General features: G+C 43.3%; 1 protein-coding gene across 6 annotated transcripts in view; it reads left to right on the plus strand.

The window, feature by feature from the left end:
* C6 (complement C6) overlaps positions 1-11,573 on the plus strand; it is a 31,501-nt gene extending 19,928 nt beyond the window's left edge. For all 6 annotated transcript variants that reach the window (XM_063320668.1, XM_063320672.1, XM_063320671.1 and 3 more), the window contains 9 exons: positions 181-347; positions 1,235-1,460; positions 2,681-2,852; positions 3,936-4,047; positions 4,468-4,600; positions 5,599-5,790; positions 6,281-6,371; positions 7,746-7,987; positions 9,905-11,573. In XM_063320668.1, coding sequence (XP_063176738.1) covers positions 181-347; positions 1,235-1,460; positions 2,681-2,852; positions 3,936-4,047; positions 4,468-4,600; positions 5,599-5,790; positions 6,281-6,371; positions 7,746-7,987; positions 9,905-10,086 — 1,517 coding nt within the window. In that variant the 3' untranslated portion in view covers positions 10,087-11,573. The remainder of the gene's footprint in view (positions 1-180; positions 348-1,234; positions 1,461-2,680; positions 2,853-3,935; positions 4,048-4,467; positions 4,601-5,598; positions 5,791-6,280; positions 6,372-7,745; positions 7,988-9,904) is intronic.
* The last annotated feature ends 11,698 nt before the right edge of the window (positions 11,574-23,271 follow it).

Genomic DNA, 23,271 nt, shown 5'->3' on the forward strand with positions numbered 1-23,271 from the left:
TGCTGCCATGGCAGGGATTGTTTTTCTGAGCTTAGACTTCATTCTTCCACAGCTAGCTTCAAAAAATCAAACTTAGTTTACTCTTTGATATCCTCTTCACTTTTTCTTAGGACTCTGTTGTTATATCTGCTGTCTTTGGAGGCCTTTGTCTGACAATACTATGATGAAATCCCCTTTCAGGTTCCATTTTGGAGTCAGCAGAGCGGTCAGTCTCCCTGGTAAAAGGTGGCATGTCAGAGTATGCAGCAGCTCTGGCCTGGGAGAAAAAGGGAGCTTTTCCAGGTGACAGAGTCTTCACAAACTGGCTGGATTCAGCAAAGGACAATCCCGTGGTGATTGACTTTGAGGTAAGAGAAGAACAAGAAAACCATTGAGATAGTAAAGTATTCACCTGTTAGCTGCTCTTCAGAGAGCTCTGCAGGTATTTTGTCTTTTAAATTGGAATGATGCTGTATGGTGATATGAAAGCACATAAAGATTTATTAGAACTACTTCTTGTGCATGTTGATTTATAAGCCACACCAGATTTTCATCATCCATGGACAGTGAGAGTAAGAGGGAGGAATACGCCTCTGGCATAGCAGGCACCAGCAAGAGCTCAGACATGGTCCGGGGTTAGTTACCGTGCAGGAAAGCAGTGCATGGTGCTGGGAACGCTATTTTTACTTGTGCTGTTTCCCCTGTCAGGCCTACGATCCAAGGTATGGCACGTAGCTAAACTGAAAAAAACCAGCAGTCCCCTGTTATGTCTGTCCTGCTCATTTAATGCAGTGTGCTTGGCTCCCCGGCTGGCACAGCAGCTGCTCAGCAGCAGCAGCAAAGCACTCAAGGCAAACAGCAGAACCTGCCTGAATGCAGCATGCTGTGATCTCTCTCCCATAGCAGCTGCTGAGCTCCTGAAGGAAGTGTAGGGGTGTCTCACATGGCAAGGACTGACTTTAAGCGAACCCCGCGTCGTCTATGGCATCCTGAATTTTTAGACATGGTATCCCACTTGGTTGGTTTTCCACTGGCTCACAGAGCCCCAAACTGGGGAAATAAAAGCAATATAAACAGTATAATATAGATCTATAGCACTGTCATACTCCTTTAAAGCATCCATAACTTTCAACAAGCCTGACTCCTGTGTCACATAGCTTCATATGTAGGCATTAGTGTCTTTAAAATCCTGCAGCTACTCCCAGCAGGACCCTGCTGGGTCTGGGTAACTGCTCACCCAACAGCTGTCTTCCAGGTGTCGCCCATTGTGGATTTGGTGAAGAACGTGCCATGTGCTGTGACCAAACGTCGCAACCTGGGGAGAGCCCTGAGAGAATACGCGGGCAGGTTTGATCCTTGCCAGTGTGCCCCGTGCCCCAACAACGGCAGGCCAGTGCTTTCTGGGACAGAGTGCCTCTGCCTCTGCCAGGCTGGCACCTATGGCAAAAACTGTGAGATACGAGCTCCCGGTTACAAATCAGGTACTAGGGGTGATACCGTCATAATGGAAATATGGTCCTTTTGGTATCTATTTGTCAAAGATGAATCTGACATAACCTTCTCTTACTACATCCATAGCACTTCTTACCACATGGTCAGAAAGTATAAGAATAAAGGTAGGAATAAAAATAAAAATAAAAGATCAAACTGAATAGGCATGGCTCAAAAGGCATTGGTAAGACATGGTAAAAGATTCCTTAGCTACATAATTAAGATACTAGGAAATGAGCAGTTCAGAAACAAGGATGAAGTTGAGATCAAAGATAATTGAGGCAAAAATTAAAAAACCTATTCCTTAGTTTTCCCTATAGCTTATTATGCTTAAGACTAAATGTCTAATGGATATAAAAATTGTTTACTAAAATGTAGAAGGAAAACTCTTAAGGAGTTGTCTTAAGAAGAGGGAACATAATCATCGTTCTGAAAAATTTAAAGAACAATTTCATGGAAATGGGGTTTTGAATGAGATTGGCACTAGTGTAATACCTACGGGAAACAGAAGACACTTACAGTATTATATTTATTATTACACATATTTATATTCTGGGACCAAAAGGGGACAGAAGGAAAAGTCACTCAGGCAGCTCCAGGTCTTATTATCTGACCCTGATAAAGAAATATTTTGAAAGAAATAAACAATTGAAGATATGAAGATAGAGATGAATGTAGAGAGTGTATTGCATGTAGAAAAGAAAATGTGTGTAAATAAAAATTTTTATATATGATTCATGGTGGCACAGACAAAATACCCCAGGGGTTAAGAAAAGACAGGGATGTTTTAATTTAGCTTGCATGGGATGTAGATTTGGGGTTTAGATATGGTGTTAGAGCTCAGATTTATTTAATAACTCACTAAATACTGAACTATCTAAATAGGTTGTCAGCACCATGAAAAATCAAACACCTGTTTGTGCAATAGAATTAGAAAATAAGCTGCTTCTGTGTTTGAAAGTTACTTGCAATCAAAACTATAAAGGAAGATATATTTCAGGTTTTCATGAAGCAGCTGGAATTTGGCTGATGATCTCTTTGGTAAACTTCACATTCTAGAGACAACCCACTCCCTTAACAGTAACAATTTTAAATCATTTGAAAATATCTATTATGAATTTACCACCATCCCTCTTGTATGTGGCCTTAAAAGAAATACCATGTATGGTACAGATCTACCAAAAGATGGGATTTCTTTTATGTCTTGCAGTTGCTGTAGATGGCCGCTGGGGTTGCTGGTCTCAATGGAGTTCATGTGATGCTTCCTTCAAAACAAGAAGGACTCGAGAGTGTAATAATCCCTCCCCGATGAATGGTGGGAAGCCCTGTGAAGGTGAACAGGAAGAAGAAGAGGACTGTTATGTCTCTGTATTCATGGACAGGTAAGAAGATGGTAGATAAAAAGACCTCCATAGTCATGGGGCAGAGTTAAGGAGCCCTCCAGAATGGCTTTGTGACTACCAAGGAGAAACAGAAGACAACTATCCTGTCTGAACTTCTGTGGTGGGACTGAGAGAAGGCAATGTCTGAAAATATTCACAACTTGCTTTGAGTTTGGATTTATACATTGTTTACTCCTAGAAAATGGCTGATGAATTACATACCGAGGTATACTTCTAGATCTCTTACACTGTTTTGCATGGCTTCTTGTCCAAAGCCATGAAGAACTCATCTGCTTCTGTTCATGGGAGTCATCAGTTTCCATTTTTATAATATCACATCTTCATCTCTTAGGGGTTTAGGTCTGAACTCAGAATTCTCAGAATTCCGCTGGAACTACCAACTTTTCATATTCCCGCTTTGAATATGTCTAATGTACAGGTTTTGCATGGTTTCAACTTAAAATCATAACTTCCAATGCCAAACTGGCTCAGTTTCTTGGATCCTCAAGAGCAAGGCTTTGTACAGATTCAGTTTTTCTACTGGAACCAAGAGCTGAAGCAGGATTTTCATCATCGCTGCTGTAATGACTACAGAGGAGATTCTGGAGTGGACAGGAGAGGATTAAAAGCAATAGGGTCCACAGTTCTTTGTCACTCATTTCAGTTAGACAGCTCCATGCTCAGAGAGATCAGCCTCCTTTAACCATTGCCTGATGGCAGCAGGCAGGTTCTGACTCAAATCATGTAGACTCCTTAGAGCCTTTCTCTATATGCTGTTCGTTGCCTCTGTTTCTTACTCTATAGAATATCTCATGAGTTATGTTGACAGGAATTGTATCCCTGTATCTATGACTTCTTTAGTGCTCTCACAATCTCCCTCCTATCAAGACCTGCAACTTTTGATGTCCACCATATTTTATTTCAAAGTTAAATAAAGCTTTTTCACTGGAGAACTGGGGGAGACTATATGACACAGACAACACACTCACAGCATTCCCATCCAAAGCTCCTGACATGATGACATTGTTATTTGGTGACACAATGCTTAAGATACATCCTTACCAGCACATATTTACTTTTCAGAGGTGCTCCTTGTATAAATGACGATGAAGCCAGGAGAGAAGAGGATGTCTTGATTGGTGAACCTGAGTCTGGATGCTCCAGGCCAGACCCACCAGAAAATGGCTTTATTAGGGTAAGCATGAAAAACGGGTGACACAGAAGGAAATGGTAGTAGTTGGAGAGCTGGGAAATTTTACAACTTCTTTGCCACGTGTGCCTGATACTCAAGCTAGCTACTGTGCTAGTGAGCATGTTGCTGTGTACGTGGCATGCTGTGGGACTCTAGTCCACTGAAGTCCACCAGCAACTGAAGCAAAGACAAGGTAAAATCAATTTCAAAGAGTGGTCCTTGAATCCTTCCTTTGTTATTGTGACATCAGTTACTGCAGCTGGACAAACATATCATTATATAGGTGAGTGGATGACTCATATTTCAGATCATGAAGAAAATGTATTAATTACATCATATCACCAGGTTTTTATCATTGTTTCTTTTAGCAATGTCCAATGTCATTACCATATTTGAGGGGCTTTTTGGTTTCATTTTTTATAGAATGAAAAGAACCAGTATGCTGTGGGGGAAGAAGCCGAAATTGCCTGTGTGAGTGGTCACGTCCTCAGTGGCTATCAATTCCTTCGGTGTCTGCCAGATCAAACCTGGACGCAGCAACCTGTTGAATGTCAACGTAAGAAAGAGAAAACTAATTTAGCCCAGCAGCAAAACAGAAGTGGAAGAAAAAGACAAAAAATATATTTCAATACAGGTTTTAAAAGGAGAATCTGTAATGATATCTGAGAAGATAGCATTTTAAGAAGGTATTTCATGTAGAGATGGCAAAAACCTAGTGAGTCAGTACATCATTCCTCTTCCAATTCACAGGTGTTACTATTATGTACTTTGTAAGAATACTGTAATATTCAATGCTTTAGAAAACCCTCAGATGGATGCTGTGAAGTCCTTCTCTTGTCTAGTTTTACATGTCTTTTAACAGAAAGACTCATCTTTTGTTTCCAGACTTACATAGATACCTTTAACTTGATGACATTTATGCTGAAGAAACTGTTCTTAGAGGAATTTGTCTACCTTTTTTTGTATTAAATGGATGATGTGTCTCTAATCACCACCACCTCAACAGGCTGCCTTGAAAATCCCCACAATAAATCAATGCCTTGAAGTATTTATAGTCCAATTAAGGATCAGAACTGACCTGGGTTTGCTAACAGGAGAGATTCCAGTAGTTTTCTAGAACTCAGTGTGATTTCATTGACTTAGTGTTCATTTTATATATATAAAAAAATTACCTGAATACACTTATGAGCTTTCTATTGTCATTCATTTAACTGTTTTGTTAATAGCTTCATTTACAAAAGAAAAATTAAAATATGCTGTTAATGGAATTCTTATTATTTTTAAACTGTAAAATTAAATTTCTTATATTAGCATACATTAGAAACACATTGTAATTATCTAGTTATTGATTGAAAAATATTTTAAAGACTATGACAATGCACTGAAAATTTCTAGACTTAATTATGCTAAATATTTATTAGTTTTGAATGTCAGTCAAACGTTCAGTGTTATTGAGTGTTTTCACATCTCTTCAGATGAAGCATTACGACTTGCTGTAATTATCCACACACCATAAACCCAAGAAGAATTATACTTTTTTCTTGTTTGTTACAGCCTCGGTATGCCTCAGGCCACCAACATCTGACAGTGTCACAATTTCCCCATTTAAGCAACAGTACAACATTGGCGAAACCGTGAAGCTGAGCTGCCAAGCTGGGTTTATAGTCACAGGTCAAACACAGTATACCTGTGGGAAAGACCTGTCCTGGATACCTCCTGTGTTGAGATCTATTACATGTGAAAAAGGTTAGTATGCCTGCAGATACTTTACCCTCTCTATACTGCTGGTAATAACAGGACAGTTTATTTTAGCTAGGTAGATGTAGGAAGCAGTTGACTGGTTTTAAGACATATGACAACTGTTCATTAGTTTTGGTTTTCCTTTGTCCTTACCACAGTATAATATAATTTCAGCCCCAAACTTCTGCATTAAGTTCAGAATTCTTGGGTGCAAGGTACTGTACACTTTAATTATGAAACTGAGGTACTGAAACTGTTTTCTTAACTACAAAACAAACCAAACCCCAGCTGTATTAACGAGGCCTTCTCTTCTTGTACAGGATTTTCTGGTAATTTTTGCAAAGACTGTTGTGTACTTGTGGAATCCAACCACAGCAGCTTTCAGAGAAATATGGGATAAACAGAAATGAATCCATTTTAGGTTTTACAGCGGGAGTCTAAGATATTTCTGTTCACTCCATTACTAGTTACAGTAACTCTCACTCTTTTGCTTCAGATGTCCAAACTAAAATTAGAGGTATTTGCAAACCAGGACAAAAGCAGGTTGGATCTCAGTGTGTTTGTATGTCTCCAGAAGAAGATTGTGGGTAAGTTAAGTACTTTCATTAGAAAAAGAAAAGTTGAAGCTTCTCCACTGATAGACCAAGAGTCCATTGTGACACAAAGCAGGAAGGATAACAAAAGACAACAGCAATCTGGGGCTAGTCTGTTCAGATATTAGCCAGCTATGCTTCCGTATCGAAATTACAGACCCATTTTTGTATTAAATAAATGCGCAATGACATTAACCAAATGGCACACCAGGGTGCATCATTCTAACCTACATTACCATCTGCTACCAGAGATCCCAACTCTTCCTTTTCTTCTCTTTATTCATCCAATTTCTATATTTTCACTGTCATCGCCTTGCTATAATAGGTCATTCTCCTTGTGTTTGAGATTCACCTTTTTCAGATGAACATGCTGCAAAATACACTGTATGTTTCAGTCTCCACAGCATATAAAAATGTGTAAGACTTGGATTTACTGTCTCTTTACACAACACGACCTGCTCAGACCATTGAGCCTTCAAGTGAATAGAGGGTTATCCTAGAGGATTTTTAATACATGACTGGCCAGGTTGGAGGTGTGGTATGGGGCTGGAGATAGGAAAGATAAGCACAGATTGAGTATCAGCTGGGCTGTTGTAGGGTTGAGATCAACACACGTTCCACCACAGGGCTCCTGTGCGACCACAGGCAAGTCCCTTGGCATGGGATTCATCTCATTCATGTTAGTGCCCAAATAACCAGGCATCTTCTCTCTCTCAAGAGTCCTTGGGTAGAAAGAGAGCATGTTCAGAGGGTGGTAGACGTTGTCAAAAGTATATAGGCCAAATCCTCTGAAAACTAGAGAACCTTTGTTGCTTAAAGCTATAAGCTTAACTCAGGAGGCTAAACAAGGTGAGCTTTATTGCTCCCTCTCTTTGGGAGATGGCTAAGCTCAACAAAACAGAGCAGCCCGGAAATGCCTGCGCTTGCTGAGAATGGATCCACTCAGGAGCCAAGAGCAATACATAAGGAAACTACAAGCAGCATGGCTGGGTTTGCCTGCCGTTGGTCCCAAAATAACTGTGCCTCAGAGGCAGTCTCACACACACAGCTGCAGGGCTGCATTAACTCAGACAAGCCACCCCAGGGCCAATGGAAATTTCCCATGCCTTGTGGAGGTAATAGCACTCTCGTTTTCTTGTGCAGGCACATGTCCTTTACCTCCCATCTGTTGGACGGGACCAAAGCTTCCTCATTTCACAGCACTATGTTGTATCAGGTTCACAGCAGTAGTGACAGCCTTAGGTCTTTAGACAGATGTCCGACCTGGCCACGGCTTTGCTGTGTTTCATCTGAAGCTGGTGGAGCGTTTAGAAGCACAGACTTGTTCCACAGCCTGCTAGAATAACTTTTCTTTTTCCCTTGGGGCAGCCACTACTCAGAAGATATCTGTGTGCTACATGCTGTTTCTGAACAGAAAGTGACCAAGCCCAGCTGTCAGTATTCAGCTGAAATGTGCCTCGGAGAGCAGTCATTTCATTTCTTGCATGCTGGCCCTTGCCATGGTGATTCCAACCTAGACTGGGCTATCGAAAGGGCAAAGCTCTCTACAAATAGCTTGAAGAAAGTGCCCTGTGGCTATGACACTTGCTATGACTGGGAGGAGTGTCCAGGTATGACTTCTGAATGGTGGGATTTATCCAGCTCTTTGCATCTAAAAATAAAATGTTCTGACTCCTTCACTGCTCCAAGAATGGGATTTGCAAGCATTGTGGTCCATCTGAGAAAGTTATGGTGAGAGGAATGTGAAAGTGTGCTCAGTCCCATGTCCCTGCTATCAAGGCACTTAGATATGTGCCTTTTCATTTAAGCACAAGTGGTGTAGCATTGCCAGCTGCCATTAGTAAGGCACAAAAGGAACTTGAAGACTAAGGGTACTTTTTCAGGAGAATTAACATTTGAATCTTTAATCACAGAAACGTAGTCAGCAATTTTATCGCCCATTCCCTAGGAGGCTACTATAACCACTAGTTTGTACTTCATGAGTTAATTTGGGCCACACCCTCTATAGCATATAATTAAATTATGAAATTAAATCGTGATAGTACTTAAAAAGCGAGATTGGGGCCATCGGGCTTAATGGGATTTTAATGGTAAAATTTGCAAATACCCATATGTGAAAACTGTGTTTATCGAGAGTTTTAATGAAATAACTAAGCTGGTGAAATCCCTAAGAGGATTATTTTATAAACACTGTTGTGCAACTTGGCTGTTTACTGTGTAACAGTGATAAGAGCAGTGGGTTTTCCTGTAAATGTCTGAGTTGCTGCCTAGCTCTGTGCACGTCAATCCCTTGCCAGGAAAAGGCTGAGTGGCCGCCACGGTCATTCCTCCACTTGCTTCCAGAGACAAATATGATCCTTATCACACTTTGCCCACTTATGATAAATAAAGGAACAGCAGTGTACAGCAATCCTAAGACCCTGCTTTTAAGATGCAAGATTTCTGCAGCACAGGATCTGAAGTACGTGGCTGTAAAATGACCACAGGAGATGTTGTTCCTTGTGGGGCTGAAGGAGAGGACATGAGTAGGTGTGCCCCTCGAGGGACATACTGTGTTGGAGCCTCTAGGCACCTTGGGCTCCTGGGAAGGTGGTTATAAATTAATTTAAAAAGATATTTGGCTTATTTATTCCAGTGCCCCTAAGAAGCCTAGATCTGCTCCCCCTGTGAAAGTGGCTTAAAGCTGGATCCTGTGCCAACACCCCAGTGTTTTTCTCCCAAAAGCCTAGAGGAGCCCTATTCAGTAAGGAAAACAAGAGAGAGAGGTGAAAAATACATTAAATAAAACCTCTCAAGAAGTCTGAATTGGACTTCCCTCCTCTCTATTGCCACAGAAGTCCTCTTTTTCATGAGAATGCACAAACATTTAGGAAATTAAAGTTTTAGTTTTCCTCTGAATAAGTATCAATGCAGAGGCAGAAGATACTGCAATACCATGTGAAAGCAGCTAAATGGAGGAAAACACAAATTTTTCATATGTTTTAAGAAAGGGAACACAGAAACTTAGTTTTCTGCCTAGGGAATTTCTGGGAAGGAACACAAGGAGTCAGAATCTGATTAGATCAGAAACGGGTAATGAAATAACCGGCAGGACTGAGCTTTACCACAGGCCAGCAGCAGGTAGCTTAGCATTCATAAAGGGAGCTTTAATGAAATAGGAGCTGACACAATATGGACCTTAAGACTCCATTTCACAGCAACATTGTGTGCAAGGATAATTGGGAACAGAAAGTCAACTTAATATCTTTTAGTTTAGAAGAAAGGTCAGGGAAAGCCAGTGGATAAAAATAGTTAGATACTTCTGCTTCTGTATGGGCCAGTGCTGCAAAAACTGACATTTAAAGCTGCTTTTGTCTCTGCTCCTAGTACCCTACCATCTAGTGTGTTCGCTATAGGCTTTTTGTAACTAACGAATCACAATCCTCCAATAGTGGTTTTCCCTGTTGGACTTTGAAATGTTGTCAAACTATGAAATATGTTTTTAGTCATGACATTTGCAACTAACACTCCACCACATTCATTCACAGAGACACAGACCCAGTGCTCCTGCCTGATGCCTTACCAGTGCCCCAAAGGAGAGGGACGCCTTCACTGCATCCATATGGTGTCGACAGGGAGGAGGAGGACAGTCAGTCACTGCACACTGGCGGCCATGAAGTGTGGTGGCATCAAAGTGGAGGTGCTGGAGCAGGAGAGCTGCCTGGTGTAACCCATCAGCAATCCTAACAGCCACCGCGATTATCCCAATGTGTGCAGGCTGAGCCATGCTGGGGAAAACTCAGCTGGTTATGAAAGGACAAGTAGATCAAAAAGCAAAGGATGAAAAAAAAAATAGAGCTCACTTAACAGATTCTTGGGAGAAGGGTGACAGTGGGTTTTTTTTGGTCTGAAAATGATCTGGGGTGTGGGGTATAGGGACTGCTCTCACCGCTGGCAAGTCTGTGAATGTACAGAGGGAGGGAGCTAAGCGGACGGGAAGGGAGAAAGGGGAGCATTGCCTCTGGTCTCCCCTGCTGCTGGGTGAGATTTCTCCTTTCCTCAGACATTTGTTGCTCTGTTCCTGCACTTGTGACTGCTGTGCACTGTGGTCATCTCGCTGGCTGCGTGCTGGCTGTACCATCCAGGCAGGCAGACTTCGGCATCATTGCACATTCTCTCTGACACTTAATGGGGTCATGAAGGAGGCTACCTGTCTGGGCATTCATGGTATAAATTCAGGGAGAAATAGAAAATACTGAAAACATCAAATATGCAATGACTGAGTGAAGTCTTCAAAACCAAGAGATTTTAAATCAGAGTAACTGAAAGGGGGAAGTGTTCTGTGTTGGTTTGCTGGTCTTGAGTCTTAGACACCGTTGGGAAATTTTTGTGATGCCCCAGAGGTGAATTAAACACATTTGTGCTTAAATATAAAAGAAAAATTTGATAACAATGCATTGGGCAGTAACACGCTACACGGTTCTACATGGAGTTTGCAAAAATGCATCACAAGCAGATTCCTTAAAAACACTTGCACCAGCACCAGTCCCAAGAGCAGATCTGCTGCCCAAAGGTGGTCCCTGAGCACTCCCATTCCAGGATGGGTACAAGATGGTGCTGAGGCTGTTTCTCATCTCATCAACAAGGGAAGCTTTACTCCCTTGCAAGGATCTGTTCTTTCTCTGACATTTCTACTTCCAGCCAGTTTAACCCCTTCTTGTAGTTTGTCCTTCTTGCCCTCCATGCCAGATCATTCTTCAGTCACAAATTACCACTGCTGAGCTGTTACAATCAGAATTTCCCCTTCAACACTCAAAATTTTACAAAACTGAGGATTAGAAACCTGCCTTCCAAGAAGAGGAAAGTTGAAAGTCACCTTCTTTCACCAGCAGTCATCAGAACAATGAGAATCAGGGAAAAAAGCATGAGAAGTGTCCATTGACAAATAACCTGCCCCATGTATAAGCGCCACACCTCGCCATGGGCTGGGCAGAGTCACTTGGGAGCTGGGAGTGGGGCGGACGTGAAATGGTTATTTTTCCTCCAAGCAGGTATCAGACCCCTATATTTGGGATGTCGCCAAGCTTCTTAAATCAGCAGCTAGTCTCAACTGGATGAAGCTCGACGAAAAGAAGCAATTAAATCTGCTGCTAAATACAATAAAGCATTATGCTTTCTTGCTTAAAATGTGTAGTAAAAATTATTATTAAAAACTGAGATAGTTTTGCGTTTGTAGTTCTGTAGCTCTCTCCTCCAACTGAAGATATATGCCAATATGCTGACGATGGCCTGGGAGAGGGTTGCAAATTTGATTGTCCCCAGCTTGTTTTCAGTGCCCTTATTTCTTCTTGCTGGTTGCATTCTGTGGGGGAATAATCACTCAGAATGGCTATGTATGCCTTCAGCACCCTCAACAAGCAAAGAAGATTTCTTGCTCCTGACCCTCTCACCTTAATACTAGCTTTTCATTACACGACTCTGATTCCAGTGTGACTGTCTAGTAATGTTTCTGATAGGAGGAATTTTTTTCCCTGACACTTCTCACCGTGATAAATTGACAGATGAAGTTGTTTCCTGGTAAACAGAAGGCAGACGAGCTCCCTAGCTACCCCCATTTTTCCAGTGCCTCCGGTTTCAAAGTGGATGTGTGCTGTGCAAGCGCTCGCATTAAGCCTTAGTTGTTCTCTCTTCCTGATGTGGATAACATAGTTTCTGTTTTAGTTGAGCATTATGGCACAGAGTGGAGACATCATCTGCCACTCGCTAATAAGGTGGAGATTCAGCCATAAACTGAATCCAGAGGAAATCTTTACTTGCTGAAATCAGTGGGAGTTTTGCTGTTGACTTCGGGACTGCACTGACAAGGGTCAGGACTGCAATCACAAGGACTTTGGGTTTGCTGCTGTGCTCCATCACAGGGGTCCCCAACCCTCACATCAAAGACTGCAGCTCTTTAATTTTTCCTGCAACACCTATCTGTTTCTTGGATAAGCTCTCCTCTTCTACTGTGAGAACTTACATTAGATAATGACAGAGTCTTCTAGTTCAATGGTGGCAGAAAACGCTGCCCCTCCTTTGCCATTGTAAGCTCCAAGTAATATTATCTGGCTTGTTGGATCATTGCCCTGGGTCATAAATTATAATTGGGGAAGATGAAACAAACCTGAACTGAATATGTCAGGGTAACCAGGGTCACAGAGATCTTGCTGATTCTCCAAGGACAGCTTTCTCGGTAATGCAGCTTCTACATTGCACAGAAAAATCCCATCTATTTGTTCTTAACGTCACAGAGGAGGCATTATCCGAAATGAATATAATGAGCCTTTCCACTGATGAAAAGTTCCATACAACATCCCAGCATATCTAATTTTTCTCTAGCACAAGAGTATGTGAAGCGTATGTAGAATACACTTACCACAGTGAGACAGCTGAGGCACGATTCAATGGTTGGACAATTAGCAGCTGCTGTTGTGGGTTTCTGTATAAATAGTTATTGCAATTGTAACATAGAATGCAAAATTTGACCAAATATAGAAGAGAACTGAATATATATATAGTGTCTGTTACGATGTTTATCCTTATACAACCTCAGAAAGGGGTAATCCAGAGTTTGCTTCAAGGGTTTGAAGATAAAGCAGATACACAGGTTTAACTAGTAACAACCAAAACTTTTTCCAATGAGCCCCTGCTTAATTACAGCAATTACTGTTTCCTGTTACAGCTATGAGAGAAAACATCTTGTATTAAATGTTTGAGTCCTGGTGTCTTTATTTCAGCTGTTATGTGCGAGGTAAACTTCTGTTAAGAATTTGGTACAAAATATGACTGTGGCTACTAAATGCAAAGTTGCTACACGCGGTGAGCACAGTAGAAGATGGGAAGCAGAGCTTTTGCTAGTGCCACTTTCACAGAGAGTGGTAAACCAGGGGCGATCTCAGCCGGCTTGTCCCACTGGGTTCCTGCACAGCTCACTGGTTTCCAACGCACTCCTGCGCTTTTACTCCAGTGTGTGCAGGGATGCATCTCCAGCAGCAGCATGATTTGTGGCATTCATGATAGCTCCAGCTCGACGTATTCAGTTTAAGCATTTAGAGGAAGAGGTCCATCATGTTTCTCCTCATCCAGAGATCCCTGAGCAATAGGTTTTGGCTAGTTCCTTCAGAAAATGGAGGCTTCACCTATATCTGTAACAGAACTGACTCAACTTGCAGGTGGAATGTTATAGGATAAAGATGCTAAAACTAATATTGTTTATAAATTAAAAATTAACTAGATTTAATAAGCCCTCTGCTCAGAGGTGTCAATTTTACTATAAGGGGTCTTTCAACTGGCTCCAAAGGCTCTGTGTGTTTGTGTGTGGGTGGGTGTGAAGATTTCCAACACAGAGGGGTTTGGGTAAGCTGATCTTCCTTCCTTGGTTACTGGGAGCGAGATGCCCCTAAAAGTGTATGCCTGCATCCAAGCTAATCAACTTTGGCTGTCCTTTTAGTCAGTGGAGGGGAGAAACAGTCCTTAGACGACAGGATTTCTGTCTTATTAGGTAGACATCTGAAAACAGGCCAGATGAGTCATGCCCTAAAGGTGCCTGTCTTCCTCTGTTGACTGTGAAGGGAGCTGGAGGGTGACTAGGTCAGATACAAATATTTATGCTATAGATGTCTAAAATTGGATTAAATTAATCCTACCATTTCTATTTTTAAAGTTGTATGTGTTTATATATGTATTTAAAATATATGAATACATATATATATACTCCTAACATTTAATTTCCAGCACTGACTTGTTTGTCTTCTAGATCAGTGCCATTTATATTGCCACTTTTCAGGAATAACTGGCTTCATCCACAAAGGACTGAAGCTGTTGTGGGGCTCGGCACTGTGATAGCCCATGGCTAGAGACTGGCTCCCAAGGCGGTGCTGAGCACCACAGGAGGTGCCTGTGCTTCCTTCCCATCAGATGCTCAGTGAACCAGAAAGCATTATTCACGTCTGGGTGGAAGGGACGAGCGTGTCTGTTCGAGACACAGCCAGCTACTGGCAAAACAGGGACAGGATGGTTTTAGTGCCTTGTGCCCTGCTCATTACACAATGGAGCTTGGGGCCCAGTTGTTCCAGGACCTGCAATAACCAAACCCCAAGCAGAAGGGAATTGATTCTAACATGTTGCTTTTTAGATGAAGCCTTGTTGCTTTTCTTCCTCCCCGACTCCCCCCCTGGAGTCCCATTATGTCCTAAGTTGAGAGTCGGGGGTCTTCAGCCTGACACAAACAAGCTTTTTGGAAGCCATTGTTCACTTCAGTTGCACAGCAGCAGAGCCTTTCACCCAGCATCATCCTTAGGTGACTAAATTATTTACCTGGAGCACACAAGCCATCTCAAGTGCCGGGTCCTGCACTTGGATCACAACAACCCCATGCATCGCTACAGGCTTAGGGAAGAGTGGCTGGAGAGCTGCCCAGCAGAAAAGGACCTGGGGGTGTTGGTCGACAGCCGGCTGAACATGAGCCAGCAGTGTGCCCAGGTGGCCACGGTGGCCAACAGCATCCTGGCTTGTATCAGGAATAGTGTGGTGAGTAGGACTGAGGAAGTGATTGTCCCCCTGTGCTCAGCACTGGTGAGGCCCCACCTTGAACACTGGGTCCAGTTTTGTGCCCCTCACCACAAGAAAGACACTGAGGTGCTGGAGCGTGTCCAGAGAAGGGCAATGAAGCTGGTGAGGGGTCTGGAGCACGAACCTTATGAGGAGTGGCTGAGGGAGCTGGGGTTGTTCAGCCTGGAGAAAAGGGGGCTGAGGGGAGACCTCATCGCTCTCTGCGGCTACCTGAAAGGAGGGTGTAGTGAGGTGGGGTCGGTCTCTTCTCCCAAGTAACAGGCGATAGGACAGGAGGCAACTGCCTCAAGTTGCACCAGGGGAGCTTTAGACTGGATATTAGGAAAAATTTTTACACTGCAAGGGTTATTTAGCATTGGAACAGGCTGCCCAGGGAAGTGGTTGAGGCACCATCTCTGGAGGTATTTTTTTAGCAGATATAGTACTTAGAGATATAGTTTAGTGATGGTTTTTGTCAGAGTTAAGTTCATGGTTGGATTAGATGATCTGAAAGGCCCCTTCCAACCTAGGCAATGCTATGATTCTGTGATTCAAGCGTTAGGACCTGAAGGCACCAGCCACACTTATGGCCCAGACCAGCTTCCCACAGGCCTCCCCCACCCTGCCACAGTCCCCAGGGCCATCAGATCCTGCCCTGCCTGGCCATGGACCTCATTGATCGGGATCCCTGCCCATGGGCCAATGACCCAGCCTGGCCTTGGCCTGTCCCCATCCCCAAGAGGGTGCCCGGGGCTGGGGCTGCCCATCTGTGGGGTGGGACCAGCCTGGGCTGTCCAGTGCTGCTGGCTGCCTGGGGAGCCATGGAGCCCCCAGCCCCTGCAGCACCCTGACAGGAAGGTAAAGGAGTCCACATTTAGCTGGAAGTCACAAAGATGTCAGCAAGTGAAAACCTCTAATGATATTTTCTTTATTGGGCATTAAACCTGGTTACCGGGGACTTTCTCCCTTTACTGCTCTCTGCTGCTGAGATCCTGCTACAATAATAAAACCAGTCTTCCTTTTCTATTAGATCTTTCTGCGAACATAGTGTAAATAGCTCAGCCTTAGTTTTCCTGTGGTGATATCTTGCTTTTCAGATAAATCAACTACAAAAGCTATCACACATGAGAGATTGTGGGTAATGGGCCCCAACTGGAAATTTCAGGCCCCTGATGAACAAGTAGGTCTTGTCAAATGCTGTCTCGGAGGCTTCGGACCTGGTCAATGTGACCTGTGTGTTAAAAACCACTCAGGGAGAAAATAAAGCTGATTATCTGCTGGTTCCTCAGCTCACTGGCTGTTTACTTGTACTTCAGGAAGGCATTCTGACACCACACTGTAAAGCAGCTGATCCGTAGCTTCAGATTAACAGTCCGGAGAGAGAGCTGCAATTAACAGCAGAGCAGAAATTAGAAGATTTGTTCCTGGAAATCATCTCATTTTAGAGACAACTGAACCTTATAGCAGAATAAACCATAACTGGTTGAAAACACTTGATTACTTTTTTTTCCTAATTTCCACAGCTGATGTTTACAATGCACATGTAATCAGGGTGATGCAGGTTACAATAAGCAGGTGCATAGGTGCCATTGCCACAGTCTCGTTCCACAATCGAGTCACTGAATATGTCGCCAGCCACCCTGGGGGGGTGCAAATCTGAGGAAGAGCCCGTTGATGCTCCCCCAGGAGCATTTTTGCTGCCAGACACCTTCTGCCACCTTTCAGGGGAGCTCAAGGGATAACTGTAATTTTGGACAAGGCAGATTGGATCCCAACACATCTGCATAAGTACAACTGAAGACTGTGGGTAAGAATATATAGGAAAGTTTGGTGTTTCCTTTCCCTGAGATGATTACCGCATGAGCTAAAAATAATCAGAAGCCCTGAAACCACTATTCCAAAATGACCCATTAAAAGTGAACCATGCTTACAGCCAGGGTGACATGATTTCAAACCTGAACATGTTCCAGGTAGTGCTAGATTGCATTACAGCAAAATGGTGGTCTTGGTTCACCACGGCCATGCACCAGGAAAAATACTGATGCAAAATAAAAGTATCCAAGGTCTGCAACAGGAGCAGGGACAAAAAACCATGACACACACTGGTCAGGCTGCCAGATTCAACAAGCATGCTTTGGATTTCAGGAGGCAGAAGTGAACTGGCCTTTTATCAAGTTTGGGGACTAAGGATTTTTTTCTGGTTTATTTTAAGTTTCTCTCTTTTGATAGTGACAGCTCTGGAGATGTCTGTATCCTTGTCAGAGTTAGAAAAGGAAGCCACATTGCCAGTATTTAGTTGAAAATGTCTAGAAGAGCAGAAACCCTTCTTTTTGTGTAGTGGTCCCTGTAATTGTGACATTGACGTGAACTGGGCTATTGAAACGATAAAGTCTTCAGTGAGGACTGGAAGGAAACAGCCCTGCAGGTATGACACCTGCTACCGCCGGGAAATGCGTTAGGTATAACTTTCAAATGTCTTGATTTAGGTCTCACATTTTCGAAGCTAAATTTGATGGTCAGTCCTTGGATTCACAGAAGTTCTGTGACTGCCGGTTACAAACCTTTGTATTGCATGTAACGACTTGCTGATTTTATTTGCAGAGGTTTGAAGGCCAGAGATGAGTCTGGCAAGTAAGTACTTCTCTTATGAAACCATTTTAGGAGCTACTGTTATTAACAGTGATCATCCAAGAAATAAAAATGATCTAGCAAATAAATAATGCTTTACAGTTGGACCTTAGCAATGGGCTAATTTTCTGGATGTATTTCAGAACTGTTACTTTATAAACCAGTTGCACCTAAAATTTCACGGCTCATGTAAGTTCAGGATATTTTGTGAGTGGAGCGTTTTTAGTCCTGTGTCACCAGAAGCAGCAGAGTGGGGTCACCATAACACTGCAGCTGTTTCCGTCCTCTGTCGAGCAGCCTGGTTGTGCCTGTGCTGCTTAAACGAAAGATGACCAGGCCACGTGCTTCAGGAAAGGGCACATGGTTATCCTTCCCATTGAATTATTTAATGTGGTTTTGGTTGGTGCTAGCTAGTCCTCCCCCAAAGACCATTTGGGCCCAGTTCAAGCACGCACATGGGTCAACGACTGTTTCCAGGAAGACAACTGGTTTTGTGGCAGGGGGTTAGCTGTCTGGGTGACCTATACCCCTTTGCCTCTGGGACTTAAAATGAGGCCTGTCCAGTTTTATTCACTGTTATAAGCACTGGTTATTTTCTCTTTCCCATGAATTCCTAGACTTGATTTACTTTATTCACATGCTCGTATCTGTTTTGAAACTCTCCAGCATGCTCTAGGGACAGACAACAGTCCAAAGGGTCAGTGTGAAGGGCCAGAGAAACATTCCAGTTTTTGAAGAATAAAGGAAGCTTGACAGTAGTGTTTCACATCTGGGATCTCTAAATTGGGCTGGGAAATTTTAAAAAATTAAGATCTTTTTTCAGTATTGTCGAAACCTCAAGCAGTACTCTATATGTTTCTTCAAGCTCTCTGAAGCTAAAACTGCACAGTACAGCAATACATGATGGTATCAGATGATTTATGATAATAACCTCATATCATACACACACAGAATCACACAGAATGGTTCCTTGGTTTAGTTTGCTAGGGAATAATTTCTGACTAAGTACATGTGAAACCCCAGGTTATTTTGTTAGCATCTGTGAATACATGGTTGTTTTTTCTGTGAAATTCCTCTGAGAGCACTCTGTCAATATTTGTTGTGCAACACTTTTATTTGCTGTGTAACAGGGTGAGAACAGCAGTGGGTTTTCCTGTAAATGTGAAGTTTTTCTTGGCTGACACCACGCGCAGAGGCCTGCCAAGAAAAAGCTGGGTAGCAGCTGCGTACCCTGCTGGGTAGCGGCTTGATGTGTGTGTAGCACTTGGGTGTGTGTGCAGGTGTGTGTCTGCACACGTGTGCAAAAACACCCATTTGCGGGAGGGACTGAAAATGCTTTAGCACTGGCCAACACCACCACATGCTCCCATTGCTGGTATAGCCATGGATGTTGCAGTCCCCATTTAGGCTGCAGGTAGCTTGCATGTGTGAGCACGCATGACAGAGAGACTTCTGTTTATCGTTCTTGCCCCTGTAGGTACAACCTCAGTGTCAGGACCTTGGCTTACTGTTTAGCCTTGTGATATATGTCCTCTCCTTCTAAAATCAACAAGACTTGTCAATACATCTTGAGTGCAGCAGCAAAACAGCATGAGCAGTCAGTCCTTGCTGGACACAGCTGTGGCTGGCACCATCCTTCCGCTGGCCAGAGACAACTCTTCTGTGTTTTGCAGTAGGGAGAGAAAGAAAACAATCGCAGTTTATATTCCCGCGCCTCCCGTCATATGCAGCAATGGCTCTGCTCTTACATGGTGGCTCATCACAGTGAGCAATGCGTCAGAGCCACAGTGTGGTGGAAAGGCAGATGATCTGTAATAACGTTATTACTATGGTGATGCAATGGCTTTAGGTGGCAACAAGACCAGGGCAGGAGGTTATTGATTAAGCTTCTATTGGGGCTGGAGAGAGAACAAACAAAGAAGCGATACAACAGCTCCCAGGTTGGGAAGCAATAAGCAAAATCATCAGGTGTAAAGATCTGTCCCCAGGGAAATTACGAATGTGTTTCATCAGGTTATGAACTGGCAAGCGAGAGACAACAGCAAGTTAAGCCCTACAAGAAGTGGGGTGGAATAGTGGAAGCGTGCTTGACCAAAACAAAAGAAGACTTTAAGAGAACAGGAGAGAAAAGGGACTTCTCAGTGGCGGGGAATAATATACATTGTAAATGTTATTTACACCTGTTTTTTAATGTTTTCAAGGTATGTTCTTCAAAACATTTTTGGTTCAGTTAGTGATGTTTTGCTTTAGGCAGGGCACTAAGCTGCTGATCCGCTCCCACCTGGGAGGTTCCTGGCCAGGGCTGCAGGTCAGGGGGTGTTTCAGGAACCACAGCCTCCTGATCCATGTGTCTGTTGGGGTGAGAGGTGCTGGATACCTATGGGTGCCCGGGCATGAGCTCAAGAAGCCATGAGAAGCACAGTGGGGATATACAGTCACCAGTGAAAAAGAGGTTTTCAAACGTTAGCTCAGACGATTAGTGCTACCATTATTAGTTTAACAACAGGAGGTTGGTGGACATTACTTCTTCGTTAGTCTCCAGATGCACATTGGTCACAAATCTTTTCCATGCAGGCAGGCTCACAAGTGGGAGGAAGTTGGGAAGCTTCTCCCATGCCACTGTATAGGTAGATAAAGTGTCTGTCATTCTTCACATGCTAATTTGCTGCTCCCAGATTAGGAAAAGGTACATCAGAAGATCCTTATTCTTTCCTAAGTTTTTTCTAGCTACATGTCTGTTCTGCTTGGGAATATTGTATGTCTTATGCTTAACCTAGGGCCACTACTGCTCTGTGCCAGTCCTGCTGTACCCTTCCCACCTTTTCTTCTGGGACATCTCCTTCTTCCTTTCCCAGCTTGCCATTTTTCAGAAAAGGAGACTGTGACAGGGCCATTTAAGCAGCAGTCTATCTAACTATCTACTTGTGTTGTCCCTTCAATAATATTTCAACCTATTATCTACCTTTTAACAACATGTAACTGAAGGTTAGACGTCCCAAAGGTATTGATTCTTTAGTATCTTTCATGAAAATAGGCAGCTGGGTAGAGGAAGATCTCTCTGGTGCTTTCCCCAAGGGAAAGGACACAGTGCAGACTTGTTCTTGCTAATCAGAGAATCTATAAAACAAAATAAATTCCTAGAAAACTAGATCTTGATAGTGCGCTGCTCAGGGGAACACTTTTTTGCAGGGAAGACCACATGCTGGTATGTTTATCAAATAGTGTTAACTAGGAGGAACTTCTTCAGCGTTACTGTTCTATAAAGGTCCCACTGTCCTTGTACCTGCTGCTCTGCATCAGGTAAGCATTTTTACTGAGCAGTTTGTGATGATATCTTCCAAGTCACTGGCCTCAGATGATCCCATGAGTCTGGCTCATCAGTACGGATAACAAGTTTACCTTACCTCTATATGAGTTAAATTTAATCTGCCACAGTATCACTCAATTTCCCAGTTGGTTTCTGTCTCTCAGCAGGGCAATATTTTTTTTTTGTTGAATGTCATTTGCAAAAATTTACCAGCTTGCTGTGAGTTTTCTCCTTCATTCTTTCTCCTTCTCTCTTCACATAATATATGAAACTGTTGGTCCCTCTACACATCCTTGGGAGGATCTCATCTCATTGATAATAGGGGCAGATATTTCCGATACTGCATGAACATTAAGATGCTCCCTCTGAGGACATACATGCATTACAGGTCTCATTGGATCTGGCCCCATAGACTCGGAAATGTGAAAGCAAGGCAGAGTGATGTTTCTAAGTAGCTTAAAAGAGACCAGTTGCCATAAAAGCCTGTTGTGTGCCATGGAATTGTTCTGCAGCTCTCTATTTCTGCCCTTCACAGTTCAACTGCCCAAGGCTCAGGTCATCTAATATCAAATTCCTCCCAAGTATCCTAACACATGGTGACGGGGCAAATGCTCCCCCAAAAGAAGCTTGTGCTCCTTTAGTTCAGGTAAAACAAACGGGTTTGCTGCTCCCTGTCACATAATTTTGCTAAGCTTATTGACTCCATGGAACCACGATCCCGTCTTTGTTCTTCTCATCTGATGCTAATTGATCTGACTTTGCTTTCTCACCAAGGAAAATGTCCCCCACTACCTTGTTTGTTTAACAACATGGTGACGAGGTGGGTCACAGTGACTGGACTGTACCAGTCACACTGTACTGAAAGGACCAAAGTGTGCCCAGAAGATATGCATACCACAGGGATGAATGAACAATTAGACAGATTGTCATTCCAGCCACTGGTCCTACATGAATCTGGTTTTTGTTGATTAAATAGTCATATTGCTTTGAAGAAAACTTCTACCTACTCACCTTGCTTCTTCCTCTCCCCCTAAGCAGCATTATACACTCAGCCGGTTGTTTAAGAAAAAAAAAAAAAAGAAAACCACACAAAAAAAACTCCCAAACAAACCAAAAGGGATCATGTCTATCCTAAAATGCTGTAAGATGTCCTCAGATTTTCAGGAGGGAAGATGGAACTGAACTGCTTTCTGACCTGGCCAAATACAAGACTGAAAACAGTATGTGGCAGAAGTCGGGCAAGGAAAGGACTGCAGTGTTACAGCACGAAGGGGAGCAGACCCTTGCTGGACACCTGCAGGCAGGCGGCTAGGAGAGAAGGAGTCTATGAGCTGTCTACAGGGAAGGAGCTGGCTGGTCTGAGAAGTAGGAGAGGGAAAGATGAAGTAGATAATTAGAAAGAAAAAGGAGAGAAAAGGATCCCTGCGAAGATTTAGATGGGTCAGATAAACAGTGAGATGTCAGGGAGTAGATGAAGCATTTCAAATGCAGGCTTCATTAATATTTTGTCTGTCTTATCTCAGACTAATTTATTTTATGGATGTGGAGATCTGTTCGTGCTGATGTATCGACATGACTCTCAACATTTCTTGAGGCCCTGTGCTGGTTTTCTACATTTCCCTATATTTGAAGACATGAATCACCAAGTCACTATTATTTCTGTGCTATCTATCAGGAAATTTCCAGGTGATTTTCTCTTGCCTCCAGCAGCTATCACAGAATCACAGAATGGTAGGGGTTGGAAGGGACCTTCAGAGATCATCTAGTCCAACCCCTATGTCAAAGCAGGTTCACCTACAGCAAGTTGCACAGGAACGCATCCAGGTGGGTTTTGAATATCTACAGAGAAGGACACTTCTCTGGAGCAGCCATGCCCTCTCTGGGCAGCCTGTTCCAGCACTCTGCCACCCTCAAAGTGAAGAATTTTTTCCTTATGTTCAGATACAACTTCCTGTGTTCCAGTGTGTGCCCATTGCCCCTTGTCCTGTCTCTGGGCACCACTAAAAAGCGTCTGGCCCCATCCTCTTGACTCCCTCCTCTAACTCTTCTCTTCTACAGGCTAAACAGACCCAGGTCTCTCAGCCTTTCCTCATAAGACAGATGCTCCTGTCCCCTGAACACCTTTGTAGCCCTCTGCTGGGCTGTCTCCAGTAGTTCCCTGTCCTTCTTGAACTGGTGAGCCCAGAACTGAACACAGTACTCCAGATGTGGCCTCAACAGGGCAGAGTAGAGGGGGAGGATGACCTCTTTTTAATGCACCCCAGAAGACCATTGGTCTTCTTGGCCATATTGCTGGCTCATGGTCAACTTGGTCCCATGTTCCTCTCTGCAGAGCTGCTTTCCAGCAAGTCAGCCCCCAACCTGTACTGGTGCATGGGGTTATTCCTCCCC

Source organism: Chroicocephalus ridibundus, chromosome Z (assembly GCF_963924245.1).
Source record: "Chroicocephalus ridibundus chromosome Z, bChrRid1.1, whole genome shotgun sequence".
Lineage (NCBI taxonomy): Eukaryota > Metazoa > Chordata > Aves > Charadriiformes > Laridae > Chroicocephalus > Chroicocephalus ridibundus.